Source organism: Asparagus officinalis, chromosome 2, assembly GCF_001876935.1.
Source record: "Asparagus officinalis chromosome 2, Aspof.V1, whole genome shotgun sequence".
In the NCBI taxonomy this organism is placed as follows: Eukaryota; Viridiplantae; Streptophyta; class Magnoliopsida; order Asparagales; family Asparagaceae; genus Asparagus; species Asparagus officinalis.
Window position 1 is genome coordinate 10,459,388 of NC_033795.1, and position 19,962 is coordinate 10,479,349.

The 19,962-nt window shown below is 36.7% G+C and overlaps 1 protein-coding gene across 1 annotated transcript; it reads right to left on the reverse strand.

The window, feature by feature from the left end:
* Positions 5,457 to 11,181, reverse strand: LOC109830221 (NADPH-dependent pterin aldehyde reductase-like). Its single transcript, XM_020397425.1, has 6 exons — positions 10,957 to 11,181; positions 8,372 to 8,441; positions 7,815 to 8,008; positions 7,530 to 7,702; positions 6,732 to 6,928; positions 5,457 to 5,681 (listed from the first exon to the last, which is right to left on the reverse strand). Exons 1-5 carry the CDS (start codon positions 11,149 to 11,151, stop codon positions 6,859 to 6,861), a joined length of 702 nt encoding a protein of 233 aa, XP_020253014.1. The 5' UTR covers positions 11,152 to 11,181; the 3' UTR covers positions 5,457 to 5,681; positions 6,732 to 6,858.

The following is a 19,962-nucleotide window of genomic DNA, read 5'->3' on the forward strand; positions in this document are numbered from 1 at the left end:
CCAGTAGCAAAAGGAAAATAGGGAGGGAGAGAGAGAGAGAGAGAGAGAAAATAAATAGTGAGCGTTTGTAGACGTGTGTAGTAGTTAATAATAGGAAGAGTGTATTAGAGAGAATATTGAGTGTTGTACCACTAGAGAAATAATAACAAAATATTCTTAGTGTTCACTACTCTTCTCAACTTAACAAGTGGTATCAGAACCACCCTTCTCAAATCAACAATTAGGCAGTCAAGGATCAGCTCTCTCCTACGGTGATCCTGACGGCGTTATTTAAGGCCGAAGTTAGTGGCTCAGTCTGGATCTGTAAAGTTGGATGGTCAAGATCCAACCTTATGTGGAGATACTGAAGCAGTACTACGTCACGATGACGGGTCTGGCAAGTACTACTACATTCAAAAAATTTAACGGCAATAACTACAGCTACTAGAAGACTTGTATGAAGTCCTATTTAAAAGGACAAGACCTCTAGGAGGTCATCGGGGGTGTCGAAACTATAGCACCTCGGGAAGTTGGTAAAGCACTAAAGAAGTGGAACATCAAAGCCGGCAAAGCTATGTATGTGTTGAAGATGATAGTAGAAGAAGGTCTCGTAGACTATATGTGAGATGCCAGCACTTCGAAGTAGGCATGTGATACACTCGCCACACTCTTCTCGAAAAAGAATGGTGCTCGACCTCAGCTCCTTGAGAATCAACTGATGACCTAGCAATAGAAGGATCTGACAATCAGTCAGTATTTCAAGCAAGTAAAATCACTATGTTCAGATATTACTCAGTTAGATCCCGATTCTAGAGTGTCGAATACAAGGATGAAAGAATAATCACCCACGATTTAACACCGAAATATCATGGGCTCGTTGCTGCTATACACGGCTGGCTGACTCAACCAACATTATTGGAGTTGGAAAGTTTGCTCACTACACAAGACCCTAGCCAAATAAATGGCCGTCGTTTCAATGAAAAGTGAAGATGAAGTACTCTTCACCAGCAAGGAGAAAGGCAAACCTAGAGGCACGAGCAAAGAGGAGTATGGAAAGGTTAGCGCAAGAAGGAAGCCAGGACAGTTATACACCGTTAAAACACAACAACGCAAGGAGCAAGGTGATCATCGAGCAAGGCAACCTAACGGCAGCTACTATAACTGTGGAAAAAGGACACTTTGTCAAAGATTGCTGCTACAAGAGAAGACCTGTAGAGGGAAATGCTACAACGTCGTATAGATTTCAAAATAATGAAGAAGAGTAGGATGCCCAAGCATCCGTGAACATCATTGAAGATGTATCAGTTGACGAAGAGGAGGTCATTGATATGGCAACCTCCATTATGGAGGGATCTGAGTCTACACTTACAATGGTTTCAAATCGGGAAAAATTATTTACAGTAGATATTAGATCGTCAATTTTAGTTGTTCCAATCACGTGATGGGAGACAAGGTGAAGCTTCTCAACATAAAGGAGTATAAAGGCAGTCGAGAAGTTGTGATAGCGAATAATTTAAGAAACCTATCACACACATCAGAAAGACTGTGTTTACGCCGCGCTACAATCCGAATCAGATACAACTACAAGATGTACACCATGTACTGAGTATGAAAAAGAACCTCCTATCTTAACGGATTTAGGAAATTATGTAGTATTTAGGCTACAATATGTAAAAGTCTATCAAAACTTGAAGCCACCAGGAAAACCTATCATGGAGGGAGGAAAGATGGAATTTGTTTATGTGATGTCGACGGAATCGATATATATAAATACAACCATGAGAATAAGATGGCTAATCTAGGGCATGCCCGGCTTCGCCATGTGAGCTATCATAAGCTCAAGATCATGATGGAGAAATCAATGTTAAGAGGTCTTCCATATTTGGAGATTCGAGGAGGAACCGTATGCGAAGATTGTCAGTATAGAAAGGCGCATCAATTACCGTACCAGGAGTCACAGTTCAAAGCCAATGAACCTTTCGAGCTTGTACACCCAAATGTATTCCGTCGAGTAAAGCAAGAATCAATCGGTGGGATGCGATTTATGATCATTTTTATCGATGATTACTCGAGATATGTCTGGGTTTATTTCCTAAAGGAAAAATCCGATGCACTCTCTAATTTAAGCAATTCTGAGAAGAAGTAGAAGGAGAACCCGACAAAAAGATTTGTTGCCTATGCACAAACAACAAGGAGAGAACATATTGAAGGAGTTTATGACTACCTAAAACAATACAGGATTCGATGACAGCTAACGTGCCTAAATACTCTGTAGCATAATAGCATTGCTGAAAGGAAGAATCATCATCTTGCAGAGATATGCTGAAGCATGCTTCATGCCAAGAACGTGTCAGGATGTTTTTAGGCTAAGTGTATGAAAACTAAGGCGCACATGATAAATTGGTTACCACAACCAAAATTGGAGTTCATGTCACCATTTCAGAAGTTGTGGAATACCAACCCAACCTTAAGCCATTTCACAGTTTCTGGTTATGTATGTTATGTCTTTGTGCCTGGTCACTAACGCAACAAGTCCGACAAAAGGGTTGTAAGGTGTATTTTTGTGAGGTGTGATAATGAAAGAAAATGATGGAGATGATGTGATCGCACAACCGAACAATGATACACATCAACAAATGTTGTGTTTGATGAAACCTCATCTTGGTGGATTCCACAAGAAGTTATGCTTCCAAACTTCAATAATCTAGAGGATCAGTTACAGAAGAAATTGGGGGAGCCAAATCAAGAAGAAAAATCACAACAATCAAAGAAAACAGCACCAAGTTCTCCTACATCTCCGAATGAAAAGAATCCATAGAAGACTAGTGTTCGTTAGATAACATCAGAAGAGGAACACCCGAGTTAGATAGAAGATATCAGTAAAGAATTGTAACGCCCCGCCCCAGAATCCCGGAGTCGGTACGCTATTAGATCTGATGGACTGGCCTCACAAACCACCACATGTCTTTTCAGCACGTTTTGTCCTCACTCACGCGCTCCCTAGAAAACTTCCCAGGGGGGTCACCCATCCTAGAATTTCTCCAGGCCAAGCACGCTTAACTTTGGAGTTTCTAAGAGTTGGGTTCCCGAAAAGAAGATGCATCTTGGTGGTATGAGTATTCCAATCAAATCTATCAATACTAATCACATCACCTCTCAAGGGTTGGGGTATTACATACTCCCCCACTTAAACTCACAACGTCCTCATTGTGCCAAATCATATTAGCCAAGACCGTACCATCCGTGTGAGACTCTAGAGGTGGCTCCTACGGCCTTAAGAGGTGGCTCCCGCCCTCTCGACGTAGCACTTTACGATGTATAGCACTTAGCTCTCACAATTCCGGTTGGCTTTGCTCTGATACCATTTGTAACGAACCGCCCCGGAATTCCGGAGTCGGTACGCTATTAGATTTGATGGACTGGCCTCACAAACCACCACATGTCTTTTCAACACGTTTTGTCCTCACTCACGCGCTCCCTGGAAAACTTCCCAGGGGGTCACCCATCCTAGAATTTCTCCATGCCAAGCACGCTTAACTTTGGAGTTTCTAAGAGTTGGGTTCCCGAAAAGAAGATGCATCTTGATGGTATGAGTATTCCAATCAAATCTATCAATACTAATCACATCACCCTCTCAAGGGTTGGGGTATTACAATAATAAATAAGACAGGTTCGAAGATTGGCCAGACCTAGGAAGTCAAATCCCAAGTATGTTAATGTTGTTGTAATAGAAGACGTGAAGGAGTCATTCAGGAATAATGAATGGAGACAAGTTGTGCAAGAAGAAATCCAAGTAATCAAGAAGAATTTAGAATTTCACTTGGACTCATGAATAGAGAAGTCTTTGCTGAGAGAGAGTGTTAAAGTCAGTAGCTACCTACCTCAGCCACCATTCATCAATAACCTAGCTACATTACTCACCAATCACAAGATCCACCTAATTTCTACAGTGTACACTTACTTACCACAATATCACCTATAAATAATGCCCCAAAGTCTTCGATGAAAATTATCCTAGTAGCAAAAGGAAAATAAAGAGAATGAGAAAGAAAAAAATAAATAAATAGCAAAATAAATAAATAGCGAGTGTTTGTAAAAGAGTATAGCAGTCTGTAATAGAGAGTGTGTTTGTATTAGAAAGAGTATTGAGAATTATACCACTAGAAAAATAATAATAAAATATTTCTTAGCGTCCATCACTCTTCTCAACTCAACACTTGCCTCTAGAAGTTGTCAATGTGAAGTGATTGGCTCATTGTGCTTAGGGGTGGTAAATGATTGAATCGAATCGAATACTAAGGTGTTCATGTTTGTATTTGTTTAAAATTATCGAATTCGAATACGAACTCTAATATTCATATATCTAGTTTTTCGAACTTGAACTCAAACACTTGTTATTTGATAAATATTCATGAATATTCACGAATACTTATCGAATATCAAAGTATATTTATTTTGATAAAAAGTTTGATTTCCAAATAGTATTAAAATCATAACTAAAAATTATTCCTTTAACTAAAGATTAATGGGTATCATTGTCATAGGAGGGGATTTTCTCCTATGACGCCTCTAAAATCACATGATTGAGCGATATTATGGATGATCCGCTCCGTTGAACTTGATCTACATATTCTAAAACCCCAACACACCAAGTTTGGGGTGAATCCGTCGTTGTTTGACCCTCCATCGAGCCATGATAAACAAAGTTATATTCATTCAAAACCGTTAAAATGATACGAGTGGATGAAGGTCAAACGACGACGGGTCACCCCAAACTTGGTGTGTTGGGATTTTAGAATATGTAGATCAAGTTCAACGAACGGATCATCATAATACGCCTCAATCATGTGATTTTAGAGGCGTCATAGGAGAAATACCCTCCTACGACAAGGAAACCCATTAATATATATATTATATATATATATATATATATATATATAATATATATATATATATAATAATATTTAATCTAGAAAAATAAATTTAAGATTATTTAAATCTTAAAAAAAATCAATATATAAAACTTAAGTAAAAATAGTAAGTGGGTTAAAAATATAACATCATATGTGTAATAATAAAAATAATAAGCTGTATTAAATTTAAACGAATATTTAATAGACAAACGAATCGAATGTACATCTGGTTAAATTCTATTCATTAATATACTCGAATACTAAAAAATATTTGTTTAGTGATAAATGAACTACCGAATCAAATATGACAAAATAGTTATTCGAACAATTATCGAACTATTTATTAATTATTTGGTTCATTTCCACCCTTATTATTGTGCTTACCTTAGAAGCCAGAGTAGCCTGTGGATGTAACATCTGCAGTGCAATTGCACCCTCAACAAGGTAAAGGCAACTAATTGTGCACCAAAAAAAAATAAAAATAAAAAAGAGAGAAAAAGGTTACAGTCAACACTAGTTCAACGATTAAATCAGTACAATCACCGTGAAAAGACTCGCACGATAATTTAGGAAAAGTAAATATAAGCAACATTATACAGGCGAAGACTGTATAAGAAACAGTACTGAGACAAGCACTAATTCACTGTAACTGTATGGCAGAATTTATATATACACGCTGATCTCCCAAAAATCGAACATTAAACCACTGATAAAATGTCTACTATCCTCAAACAGTCACTGAAGCAACACTGGCTTCCAATCAAGATTAGAAAGTTTCATCACCTAACCCTGGCCAGTTGAAAAAAGGTAAAAAGTAAAATTAGAAAGCAAGAGAATTGTCAAGTGATAAAAATTCTAAGTGATAAAAATTACAAAGGGTAAACACAGATATGAAACATTCTAAATTCCAACTTGCGCAAGTTAAGTGATAAAAATTACAAAGGGGAAAACCACAATTTGGTCATCACATAGGGTAAGATTAATTTGAAAGAATAAATAAGGATATCATGTGAAGATAAAGGCAGTCTTACAAGATAATAAATGAATAAATATATGATAAAATAAGTAAAAGTAACTAAGGAAATTCTACTAGACAGCAAAGTCGACAAAGAAAAACTTCTACAAATTCAATTCAGAATCATAATTATGAAAATGATGTTGGAATTAAAATTTCAATCATAAAGCCTTATATAAGAAATGAATAAGAAGTGAAACTACACCAAGATTGTTAACATGGCAAGATCTAAATGTTAAGAGACTATTATTTCCTTTTCCAAAACTACAAGATGAAATAATACTTTTAAAATTAATCTGATAATAAGAAGAACACCCAACTGGAATCAGCTGATTCCAATTCTGATTTTTTTTAATTCTAATTCCAGTTAATAAACATCCATGAGAAGGGATTGACTGTTTCCTTCCCTCCTTCCTACTTCCTCTTGCCAAATAAACCTTAATTAGGAATCTCAAGTTTTGCTTAGCTAATAATATGGCAACAGAATTCAATAGATTATGTTCAAACTAAAATCATAATATCAACTTTCTCCCACATACATCCATAAATCTCACGAGAAAGAATTCAAACCAAACCTAAATCGTGCATTGTGCATAGAAAGATGGACAAGCTCAAATTAAACAAATCACACAAATTTATAGTAAACTCTGAAATCTCTTTTTGAGTTTCTTTCAAACTGGTCAACTCTTATATAGAGGTAAGATTGACCGATGGGATATGCCAGTAGCTGTTAGTGTAGAATTCCTGGTTGGTGGTGCATGTTGTCATGCCTCTTAAGGTTAATAAAAAAAATCAATAAAAGAGAAAGAAGAATTTTTTCTTACCAAAAACACTCAAAAGAGATGCTTGCAGCTATTCCAGAATCTACTATGAACTCCCATATCAAAAGTATGGCAATGTGATGTAAGCGCCAACAATCACGGAGATGCTAGTGATCTACACCTAATTTCATTAAACAGTGAGTGATGTAGCATTATCTTCCACTGAGAGATTAAGTATCATAGTTGCTGCTCGTGGAGCCCTGACCAATTGAAAAAAGTAGAAGATTATTAGGAAAAATACAACTTATTCAAACATATCAATTCACTACACACTGATAGTAGGCAACGAGGAGCACAAGGAATGCAGTCCAGATTCCTTTCAACTGCAAGATTTTACGAAGCATCCTTTTTATTTTTTTGATTCCTTAGTTTTCTTGTCTGAGTGGTAAAAGGAAATAGAAAGAAGAAAAATCTCACCATCTGAAAACAATATTGAAGGAATCTAACATCCAAAAAGTAAACACCATCTAAGGAATCTAACATCCAAAAAGTAAACATCATCAAGGTATCTAACTCAAAATATTTGGTGCTACTTTTAAGTAGAGAAATCTGGAACCTGCTTATGACCTTAAATTATCTGGCACAAAAAGTTTTGAGCAAATACTATTATCATGACCAAAGCACAACTTCAATTACCTTATTGTATAAATATCAGTAACTCAGATGCCATAATATGAGAAAATGATTCAGATTAGGCTACTGTTACTCATAAGGTGGTAAAGCTATTTTAAATATGATCCACTATTGAGTAATAGAAATTTATGATATAGATAAAGCTATGGACGTGTGAATGATAAATACCATGCTTCAGGAGTCTGATAGAGGGCAGCAGAATTTCCAAAGCATGAGGCTAGCATATCAGTGTTCACCGCACCAGGACTTAGAGCCACAGTTGCCAAGCCAGGAGGCAATTCCTTTGCCACAGAACGAGTCAACCCCTCAATTGCCCATTTTGATGCACAATAGGGTGCTACCTGGTGTATATAAAACTAAAATTATTGTCATCCACAAGTGAAAAGTATTGTCACAGAGAAATAGATGCATCAAATAAAATCACACCTACAATATAATAGAAGAAAACAATACCTCAGCAGCTGCGGACCTCCCCCAACCAGAAGACATGTTAACAATAACTCCTTTCTTTCTCTCAATCATGAAAGGGAGAAAGTGACGGAGCACATTTGCTACACCCTTTACATTGGTATCGATGACCATATCAAATTCTTCTTCTGAAACTTCCCATATCTTATTGTTTTTGTTGATAGCTCCCGCATTATTTACTACAATGATGCCCTCTTTTCAGTTATTCAAACTAATTCACATGTCTGAAAAAATATAATTATGACACTAATAAAGTAAAGATAGTACAAAGATCATGTATATCTTGCAGATGTATAACTCAACAGTACTAGCAACCAAAGCAAGGTGCATTTGAGGTTCTAAAAGCAAGAAACATTCTGATACAAAAATAAGCCCATCAGACATCTACAATAGCAACTATTTGCTAAAAACTGCAGAAATAGCGGAAGTCTGCCACAAACTCCACAATATTCAGCAAGAATAAAAAAGAAGCAACCAGTTAATATGAAAACTTACAAATGTATAATGTATTACAAAGCAAGTAGATAGTAGAGTTTATAAACCTATGATATCAGGAATTAGACTTCTCTCCATAACTAGTCTTGCCAGGTCTTGAACCCCGCTATCCGACCTCTGCATACGAGACAAGCAGTTACTATCATTAAACTTCGCAACAACACAGTCAATAACATATTTATCACATGATTCACATCATCTTTCAACGACCTAGGTAATAGAGTGACAAGAAGGGAAGCATCTATACTGAATGCATTAGCAGAAAACCCCAGATAAATAACCATTTTCCTGTACTATCAGTATACTGGCAGTCTAACAGCCAATTACTTAAAAGTCTTAAAGCATAATGGAACAAACAAAAATAAGCAAAGCCATCCTACCGAAGAAGTAAAACTTAATTCCATCTTAAGATCTACTAATTAATTCTGTCAAACCCGTATGCAATTAAATTCAAAATATAAGCTAAAAATATAATAAGTACACAATTTTCTTTAAAGTGATAATCTTTGTAAGATGTTAAGAACCCTCTATGCACTTTCTAAAAAGTCATGGACATTACTTCATGATAATATCCAGAACTGGGTAGAGATGATCTCAAGAAATAAAAAAGAAATGGAAACATTATAACCAAGAAATATATTACAGAACAATGATAAACGAATTTCACCGGAGACTAGAAGCTGTAGGTCCCAAACTTACAAGTAGACTAGAAAAATAATAGGAGCAAATTAGGCCTTTATGAAGAGTGAAATAACTGTAAGCCCAAACAAAAGATGAAAGATAATCTTTTTTAACTGTAGGCACATGTTGGAAATGACCGTAGGTTGCTAACCTTATAAAGGTCGGGATGCTCTTGGTCAAGAATGCCGCATATGTGTAGAACATGACAAAACGCTAAGAGGAAGATTGCAGAGCCGAGTCTCATACATCAGGGAAAAAGTTGACTAATCAGCGAAATCTTCAGCTTTTAACCAAATTGGTACAGGACTATTGATGTTCCCAAAATAGCCATCACTAAGGTGAAAAAAACCCTCTTCCGGATGCACACAAATGAAACCATAAAATACCCCTTCAATTACTATTTTCTTCGGAAAAAAATAATGGCCTAAACATCAGAGCGATGATGCCTCGAAATAACTCACAAAGCTCACCTTCATATTTTTGGTAAGTAGGTCAGCGTAGACGTTGTTGGCAACTTAGTTACACCTTTCCTTACTATTTTCTTTTAAAAAAATACCAACTTAAACATCGAGAGATGATGCCTAGAAATATCTCAGGAAGCTCACCTTCATAACTTTGGCGAGTAGGTTTGCATGGACGATGTTGGAAACTTAGTTGTTCGAACTAATTTGTGTTCGTACAAATACCTGAACCCAATTAGTCTGTGCACCATCAACTACTAATTGAGGTACTAATCAGATGGCACTGAAGATAGTTTGTTCATTTAGGAATCGGATCTTTCCTACACGCATGAGAGAGAATAAGAAAGAGGCAAAGAGCTGAAAAAGAAATCACAAAAGACAACTCTTACGCAGCTCGGAAATTTGCTCACGTCCACGGACGAATTAGGGTGTCTTTTCTTTCTATATGATGATAATATTGAATGACCAAAATCTGTATCAGATTACAGATATTGGGGAAATATTAGGGATATTTAGAGAGTTAGTTGTAGTAGGTACCTAAAAAGAGAGCCACATATTGCTTCCTGATCTACTTAATTTTTGTCACAAACTCAATGTGTGGACTACTTTCCCCAATAGTGGAAAACTCTTCACTTTAGAATCTTTGTTAGCAACAAGTGGAATTCCTGATCTACTTAGTAGAATCTTTCGCCATGCTCGATTTCATATTGATTATTCAGTTTTTCCTTCGCTTTTTGTGGGTTTTTGTTAGGATCCAAGCAACTTGGGGAACCCACCCTTAAAAGCTAGCTGTTAAGGGGGAAAAACCAAGCTACTTAAATACCCATCAAGTTTCCCATTTTACTCGATGTGGGACTTTAGGCAGCCCATACTACCCAAGTCCCTAACATAGCACCGCCCCTGAGAGCCGACGTCCCGGCGGCTGCACTCTATGATGCTTCACTCGGCGTTGCTTCACTCGGCCTTTCCGGTCAGCCCCTCCACAAGTAGCCCTTTTCGTGACGCCGACAACCAGCTCTGATACCAATTGTTAGGATCCAAGCAACTTGGGGAACCCACCCTTACAAAAGCTAGCTGTTAAGGGGGAAGAACCAAGCTACTTAAATACCCATCAAGTTTCCCATTTTATTTAGGCAGCCCATACTACCCAAGTCCCTAACAGTTTTCTCCTGGGGTCTCAGAAGGAAAACCTCCACCCATTTAAATTTACTAAGATTTCATCACCGAATATTATTTTCGGCGACATGCACAAACTCTATAAAATCAAGAGAGGAACCCTAAATCAGTATCCATTCAAAATTCATTGTAAGAAACATCTCGGGCACCCAATTTCTTAAAAAAGGCATTAGGCCCCAAAGAAACCATCTTTACTCAACATCAAATTCTACAACTATAAATCAATTTCCAAATGACACATTCAACTGCAAATTCTACAAAAATTCCGCCTATATTTCGAAATAATATCAACAGCAGTTAGGGGAAGCACTGACCACATCAAGAACTTGGAAGAGATGCTTGTCTCGGGATGGGATCTCGGCCTCCAGGGACTGGAGCTTATCCTGTGCTCGAGCACAGCCTATTATCGTGTGCCCTTGCCTCGCTAGCTCCAAAGCTAGAGCTCGGCCGAGGCCTCGGCTGACTCCGGTGATCATCACCGTCTTAGGGTTGTTCGAGCCCTTCAGCATTCTCTCTCTCGCTCTCTCCCTCTCTCCCCTCTGGGTTCTTATGGCGCTCACAAAAAGGTTTAGGGGATTTTTTTTAACCTAGCCCTCCGAATTTGCAATCTCTCACAATTATACCCAAAAGATTTTCCATGAGTACCGCTACGAGGGTGTTAGCTAGATTTGCAAACAGTTTGATAGATACCTACCGATATGTCTCAATAAGAATAAATTTATATCCATACATACCTTCTAACGTTGGATATGAATATTGAAAAATAGATATGAATATGAGAAAATTAGATGACATTGGGAAATATATAGATCATATGATATAAGAGCCCATTAATGTGTTCCTGTATACGAAAAGCTAAGAATATACCTTTGAATTATCAAAATTAACTTCAAATTTATTAATGTTATAATCAAAACAATTGCAATTGTATAATTATCAACATATATTTGAATATTTTCGATATGGATCTAGATATTTCAATGCATATCCATATCTATAATCATATCATATTGGATATAAATAGGTTTAATCTTAAGGAGGAATACTTATCATTCACGCGATGCGCGCATGATGGGAGACATCCTTGTGCGTAATAAATAATTTGTTTACACCTTAATAATATTAGTATATTAAAAAAGTTTCATAATAATATAAGTATATGGTGTTTCAAAAATGATATTTCAAAAATAAGATAGTTATGAAGTAGTGAACGGCTTGTAGTTATGTGTCAGTGGGGCTAGTTATAAAAAAAATTATTGTTTGCCTTTTTCTAAATTTATCCTTTATTAAGTAGTAAATTATTAAAAATTGTGTGTATAATTTGGGATATGTTTGGAATTTTTCTAAAAGGTGACTTAAATAGGGGGTCCAATACCAAAATAAAGTATTTCTTAATTAATAGTATAGATATAGATTAACACCGTCAAGGATGCTTGCTGGGAAGTTTAAGAGCATGTTTGGATTTGTAGGGGGTGAAAGGAAGTTAAGGTAAACTAGATGAGAGAATGAAAGGGAAGGGAATGGAATTCCCTTCCCCTTGGTTACACCCCAATTTGGGGGTAACAAATTTTATACTATTAGGAGGTGAACCAAGGGGAACTAGGGTGAATAACTTCACCTCCTAAGTGTTCCCAAACAAGATGAATGGAGGTGAATGTTTCCCCTTAACTTCCCTTCACCCTTATTCCCCTCAATCCAAATAAGCCCTTATTCCCCTCAATCCAAACAAGCCCTAAATGTTCCCAAACAAGATGAATGGAGGTGAATGGTTCCCCTAACTTCCCTTCACCCTTATTCCCCTCAATCCAAACAAGCCCTAAGGGTGTATTGCAAAAGACACTCCAAAGTTCAAAGCAGCGCAAAAACATGCTTGAGTTCAGGGAGGGTTTTTTGAAATTAACCCCTGTGTGAGTATATCAGGAAAGGTTTTAGTTTTTTGTCAAAAAAGTTTACACCCTAATTTCTTTCCAAATTTCACATGAGACATTAAAAAAAAAAAAATTCATAGTTTTAATTATATGTGTAATGCACGTATAATTATGGATTCAGAGACAAAGCCAAGCCAATGGAATTCAGTCCATTCAGATGTCCAAGAAAAGAAAAAAAAAATCTTTTAGTAACAGAACATAGACACAAACTCAGTGAATTTTACATTCATTTGTATTCTTCATCTCTCTCATTGTTGAAAGACAACATTCATCAGGAGGCCAAGCTTCACAAAAATAGAAAGTAATATGTAGATTTTGTAACAACAAGAATAAGACCAAAACATAGACATTTCATTTGTATTGGTCTTATTATTGTAACAACAATAATGAGACTAATACATAGACATCTCATTTGTTTTCCTTTATGCACATTAACATTTCTTGTAGTACATAATCCGTACTTGATCACAAAATCCCCTTTCATGTACTATCGTCTGTATCTAATATCACAGTAAAAAAAATGAGAATTTGTATTGCACGGCTCATCAATTTTATCCTGCCATCATGAACATTTATGATAAAAGATCCCTAAATGTTGAAAAATTCAAACTTGTAAATGTTGAAAAACTCGAACTTGTAAACGTTGAAAAACAAGTGAAGAGTAAACCTTAATTGGAGTTTCGATTATTATGGATCTCTTTTTTCCCCTCCTCCATCGATCTTTCAAGCTATGAAGCAAAAAAATTCACAACCAAACGCATCATGCTTCAGAATGATCTTTAGGATTCCAGAAAATTAGGAATAGTACTAACGCCCCCTTTATTAAAAGGAAGTATGGACTAAATAAGCCAAGTTTAATGCTAAAACCCAAAAAAAATAAATCACTAAATAAATAAAAATATCAACATGGTACAATTTGTTGTAACTTGCACAAATTCATCATGATTTCATGGGTTTTTTTATAGAAAAAAAATATCATACTTTTTTTTATCCTAAATTTGTTTCTTTTTTTTTGTTTTTGTTTTTGTTTTGAAAATTTTATATATATAGGAATTCCACCGCATCAGCTGCAAGGAAACCAAACGTATCGAACGCGAACGGGATGAAACTGTGTTGGTTGTCCTTGCAAGCTTGATCATGTTTGCCCACCTTCGCCTCTGCCGCTCTATCCGCTGCATGCCCAACAGTGAACACTCCATTACCAAACCCCACCAATGGAGACACCCCCGTGAGATCAACACAAGCGTGCTTCCCCCCGCTCCAACTGTAGACAAGGACGTCTGCCGGCCTTAAAGTAGATCTAGCCTCTCCAGGAGGGGTGAGGAAGTTGACCGGCGCTTCCTTCTTTGATGGGATCCCTGCTCTTCGGAGGATATCATACAAGACATCTCTGACTAAGTCGTGCCTGTACTTGAACCCTGACTGCTTCTGACAGTGGATGGCATGCTCTCCAAAAGCATCCATCTGCGCCCTACGACAAACTGGGCACATAGTCCCCTCCACGAACAAAGGAACCAACAACCTGTACCTGAGAATGGCCTGGTACTCCCCCGGTGTCATACGTTGCCCCAATCCCTCAATAGGCGTGGCCAATAAGAAATCCTGGGCGTGTTTTGCCCGCAGGCACCCAAAAATAGCCACCTGCCTCTCTGATAGATCAAACTCCGTCGCTAGATCTCTACAAATACCATCAAAAAAGGTGTCTGCCAAGTAATGCATTGGTTTTAGGGGGACAGACCCTTTAGTGGTGATTTGAAGAAGGTCAACCTCCGGTAGCTTAGCCTGAAGAAAGGCCCGGGCGGAAATAAAGTGCTCGCCTAAAGAGACCTCGCCACAACCTCTCAAAATGTGGTCTTGGAGCTCGATAAACTTCAGGATGGATGTAATCTCCGCTTTAACCTATTCTCAATAAACTTCTCTCATTGTAGATTTTTTAAATAAGAAGATGTGGAAACATCAAGATGGATGTTCCTGTTAAGAATAGAGCTTTAGGGAAGAGAAGAGACTATTAATAATAGAGCTTTAGGGAAGAGAAGAGACTACTTTTATTCATTATTACATTGAACTGCTTAAATACAAAAGTAAGAGGAGAGGTTCTAAAATATTAATCGATGTGAGATTAAAATAAAGAAAAAGCAAATACCCTAATACTACTATATCTAACATACCCGTCAAACTTGTGGTTAGTAGAGAACCGTGAGTTTGGATAAGGTGAATAAAATTTTGCGTAGATAGTTGTTGTCATGGCTTGGCGAGAGATTGTTGAATTGGAGCACATCAGTGGTTGGAATTGCAGGCGGCGAGATCATGTTATTGCAGTGGTGATCGTCAATCATGCACCGTGGTTGCAAGAGGACGGACCTGCAGTCACAGGAGAATGCGCGGTGACTGGATCTTGCAAGCGGCGAGGTATGGTGTTGCAGCAGTGATCAGTGGTCACGCATGATGGTTGCGAGGGGACGGACATGTGGTCGCGAGAGGAGACACGATGATCAGACCTTGCAAGCATCGGTGAGTGGAAGCGCTTGGTTGGAGAGAGCTTGGGCAGAGTCTGGCCAAGTAGGGAGAAATCTTGCTTAGACCATTCGTTGAACACCTTGTACGCATGCGATGAAGCGGATGAACAGTATCCCATGGATGAACAGTGTCATTGTGGCGAGGTGAGGGCTAGGGCTTTATTGTGAGCGGAGGTTGTGAGTGATGGGGCAGTGCGTCAATGTTGAGTCCGGTATAGGCCGTCGCTGAAGGGAAACGCGGAGTTTTCAGCAAAGCCCCCTCGGCGGCCTGATTTAGAGGAAGAAGAAAGATATCTCTTTGGGATCAAGAGAATGTCTCTGATGTCATATTAAAAATAAAGCTTTTGAGAAAAAAGAGACTTATTTTATTCATTGTATTGAACTGGTTAAATACAAGAGTAAAATGAGATGTTCTAAAACCCTAATCGACGTGGGACTAAAACAAAGAAAAACAGATACCCTAATACTACTCTATCTAGCAGTTCCACAATCTTACACCTTAACAGGACCATAATCGGAATTTTCTATCTCATCTCACGCGCCAAAAGCTAAAGAAAATAGAAATAAAGCGAAGAGACTTGGAGGAATTTCAACAAAGAACAGCTTCATTGGAGAAGAGACCAAACCTCCTGTACTTCGAAAATAAAATGAGAAAATCATCTTTCCAAAGAGGGGAGAGAGAAAAAGTGAACATGAAAAACCTACCAATATTCTTCCTACGTATATGATACTGCAATTTATCAGATATTGAATGCTAATATTCTTCCTACATAATTTATACAGAAGACCTCCATTTTTAGAAACCATGTAGTACACGAACCTAAATTATCAATACCTAGTCCAAATTCGTCCCTCCATTTACAGTCTTAAATGTGATACTAATATAGCTGATCTAGATTCTTTGCACAATCCCATCCTATTTAAATTTCCTTAATGGCTTGTTTGGAAATCCCTATTTGATTTCAAATTATTAGAATTGGGCCACTACGATTTTGGATTCATTCCTGATCATTTTCAAAGATATTAATTCAATTTGCATGAACATGTACAGTATAATATGAAATACAAAATGTGGTTGTGGTTTATTTTAGGTGCCATACTCCTAATTGAATTATAAAAAGGGTAAATTACACTAAATCCCCATGAGCTTTCAGTAGTTTACAGTACACTCCTATAAACTTTCGAAATCACACTAAATCCCCAATAACTTTTCTGTTTTGCAGAACATCCCAATAAATTTCTATGCTTTGCAGATAACCCCCATAAATTAGAACAAGAAAACAATATAAAAAGGTATTTTGAAAACTATTGGGCGTTTAGTGTAATTTACCCAAAAGGGATTGGGTAAATCTTACAAAGTCAATTAATTTAACCATAATTTGTAAACTTCATTGCCATAACTGGCATAGATTAGGAGGCCAAGTTTCACAAAATAGAAACTAAGTAATATGTAGATTTGTAATTAACAAGAACGAAAGATAATGGTGGTCATCTGCAAAAGTTATTGGGGGTTTAGCAAGGGAGAATAAATCTGAAATCGTTTAAGGAAGTTTAAATAGGATGAGATTATGGTAAGAATCTAGATCAGACATATTATTATCACATTTAAGACTGTAAATGGAGGGAGGAATTTGGACTAGCTAGTTGTGACAGAGCTTTTCTAAAGAAACCCAGGTTTCTATATGTAAACTATGATATTAAGTTTGTTTACAATCTTCAGAAATAACACTCGTGAATGATTTTTGACCTCATATATAATCATGTGTATAGTTTATTGTGAGTAAAATTTCAGATTGTGTAGAAAGTCCCTTTTAAAATTACTGTTGATATAGAGGTTACTAAGCTAATATCTAGAGTAAATTTTAATAAATTATGAGTTTTCATATTCTTCAGAATTAACTTTTTTTTTCTTTTGTTGACTCGTGAAGTTGGTAAAAATATAAACATACTTTATGAATAACAAGGCAGTAATTGCTCTCAGAGGTGGATTTTATTCACTGGTTAGGATTTTGTCCTTTGAAAGATAATTTAATTCAGATGATAGGATAAAGGCATGGTTATGTTTCCCTAGAGAAGAAATTTAGTAGCAAGATACAAACACAAAATCAACAAATTTTACAGTTATTTCCAAACTTCATTCCTCCATTATAAAGCAACTCAAGCAAAATATACGACCAAAATCAAGTTTTGATAAAAATAGAAAGCAACATGTTAGATTTGTAAATAAAAAAAAAGAGAAACCAATACAGTGATATACTCGGCATATATTATACACGCGACAAATCTTTGAGGGAGTACTCTGAAAGAGTACTACTATATACAGCATTAAGCAATTATAGTTATACATCTACATTTTCTCCCTTTATGCATTAGGATTTCGTGAAAGTACTTAATCCATTGATGTCTCCTGTAAGAAAATTTATATCCCAGCTCCTGCGAAAAAGAACACGCGCATTAGAAAAATCGATAAAAATAGAGAATTCAAACTTTGTACCTAGAGTTTGAGGTAAAAAGTGAAGACTAACTTTACCTCTGCCATGGGATTAGAGTCTCGATTGCTCCGGATCGATCTCTTTTTTCTCCTCCTCCGTCTCTCAAGCTTTGAAGCTTAAATGTTCGCAGCCAAATGAATAGTGTAGAAAGATAAGTAACCTTCCAATCATCGAGAGGAAGTATGGACCAAATAAGCCACTTAAGTAGTGATAAAATCAGCAAAAATAACACTTACAGAATCATCAAGATGGAACTAAGAGCTAAGAAGATGTAGAAACATCGATATGGAATTTCCACCATCTTATAGAAAAATCTATAGCCATGCATGAATTTGATCCTTGAGTAGTGGATAGAATGATTGAAGCAATCGATGATCTAATTTGTGAGCTGAAGTTCTTAGGTGTTGTTCGTATCCCTGGTGTAATATGTAGAGGATCAGATGAAAGTTCTGGGATCTTCACGTAGCACTATTTATGCTAGATGTATTCGATTTTCCACATTATTCAGAAGTGATGGTTGAAATATTTTACTATGTTATTATGAGAAAACATCAAAGACCATAATAATCATACAAATCTGGAAGGATTAATATCTAGCTTTCCAGTAAAAAAGCCTTATATATCAGCAATTTTTGTGCTCAATTTGGCATACGTTTTCGTTTGTTCTGAAAAATAAATAAATAGTCCAACTATGTTGTAGTTCTAAGATTATATCAAGCATATTGTGCACAACTCTAAAAGAAAAGAACTAGGAAAGTTCTTAAGACTATCCTTAAATTTACAACAAATTGCCCAATTCCCGAAATGAAACCAGAGTGATTCACCTTCTTCATGAGATTGCAAGAACCTCATATTCTACTCAGTTCACAGCTATGGCTTGAAAATGTACCATGCATAATATCTATGCAAGTCTTATTTTCATGAAATTCTGCAACAAGTGAAATTATTGCGGTACCAGCAAAATTGTAAGATGTGTAAATCTTCTCCATGAGATCAATACATTATCCGAGGAAGTAGGAGACATTAATGTCGAAAAAAATCGAATAAAGTTACTGATCATCATCTAGATAATTTCCCGGAAATGGGTTGGTTCAGAATTCTTCTCTGCTAGCATTATGCAGTCTTTTTGCAAGAAATGGTTACTAAACTTGTACGAGTGTTCACAATTGTAGAGCCAAATTAAATGGCAAAGCGAGGGATGTCTCTACTAGGCTAGCCACTAGAATAGCAACACGGGACAAAATTTCCCCCAAAGTCTAAAGAGCATTCTATTTACAATATTGTTCACTATTAGACTCTTTTTCCTCTTCATTTTTCGATCGTAAACAGCAGCGCGCATTAGTGAACTTTTTTCTTCTTCTGGGAAATAATTTCACATTCAATAACTTATCAGATTGCCCACGGTCCTGACATGGGAGAAACGTGTTCCCACAATTGCAAACACACTGCATCACTCTCGAACATTTGGGAGACAAAGACATTGTTTCTTTGAAATTTTGGTCTCTAAATTGCGATTTGTATGGTTCATGCACCAGGCAATCTATATAGCATTGTTTTTGTAGTATTTGGTATCTTTTGATAATTAAGGGGAAACTGAGTGTATCTTTACTTGGGTCCAATTGACTCGAGACTAATTGTTTGGGTACTCAGACACCAGCTAATGGAGATGGTGCTCCGTACGCTGGATCAAGTTAAACTACAGCCATATGTAACATAACTATTTTCCCTATATGCATGATACTAAATTTCACCTCAAGCATTTTGCTAAAGCAAACCCACACTTAAAATGAAAAGATGTGACACGCTAAGATCGAAACTAACGTCATATTCTCTTGTGAATTAATATACAAAGTTTTTTTAATCAAATCATAGCCACGGAGTACCAGATAATAGACAATCAATTACGATTGAAGAAGTGGTCCGTGCTTCTTTCTCTGTTTATTAATTTGCATCGAAGAGAATCCTAATCCAAGAAGCAGAGGAATTTTGTTCTTTTGAACGGCAATTGCTACGAGTTTCTTGCGAGCCTAGCTTTCCTGATAATGACTAATGAGTGACGATGGAATTGTTTTGTGCTGGATTTGTGGGGGCAGAAGGCTTTAAACAAGAGGATTAGAGTAATGGATCGGTCTAATTAAACGTGTGTGTTAATTTATATAGAAGGGAATATGTTGAGTGGTCTCAATTAATATGGTGTCCTTTGATTAACATAATTGGATAAATTCTGAGGACATAATAGTACTAATTAATCCTGTGTACTGGTTTTGTCCACTTTGGGGTCTAAAGATGAGGGATTTGACAAATATATACACACAGCTAATTTAGAATTTAAAACCTATATTTTTTTTTTCTTTTTGGGGGGAATTAAGTCTTTGTCTTGTGAT

Bases quoted from the DNA above. Each gene is read 5' to 3' on its own strand.
- LOC109830221 (XM_020397425.1), bottom strand. From the start codon at position 11,151: ATGCTGAAGGGCTCGAACAACCCTAAGACGGTGATGATCACCGGAGTC. The intron at 8,442-10,956 runs GTCAGTGCTTCC...TCTCGTATGCAG, and splicing joins TCTTCCAAGTTCTTGATGTG to AGGTCGGATAGCGGGGTTCA. The intron at 6,929-7,529 runs GTATTTATCATT...TCAATTGGTCAG, and splicing joins TATCAGACTCCTGAAGCATG to GGCTCCACGAGCAGCAACTA.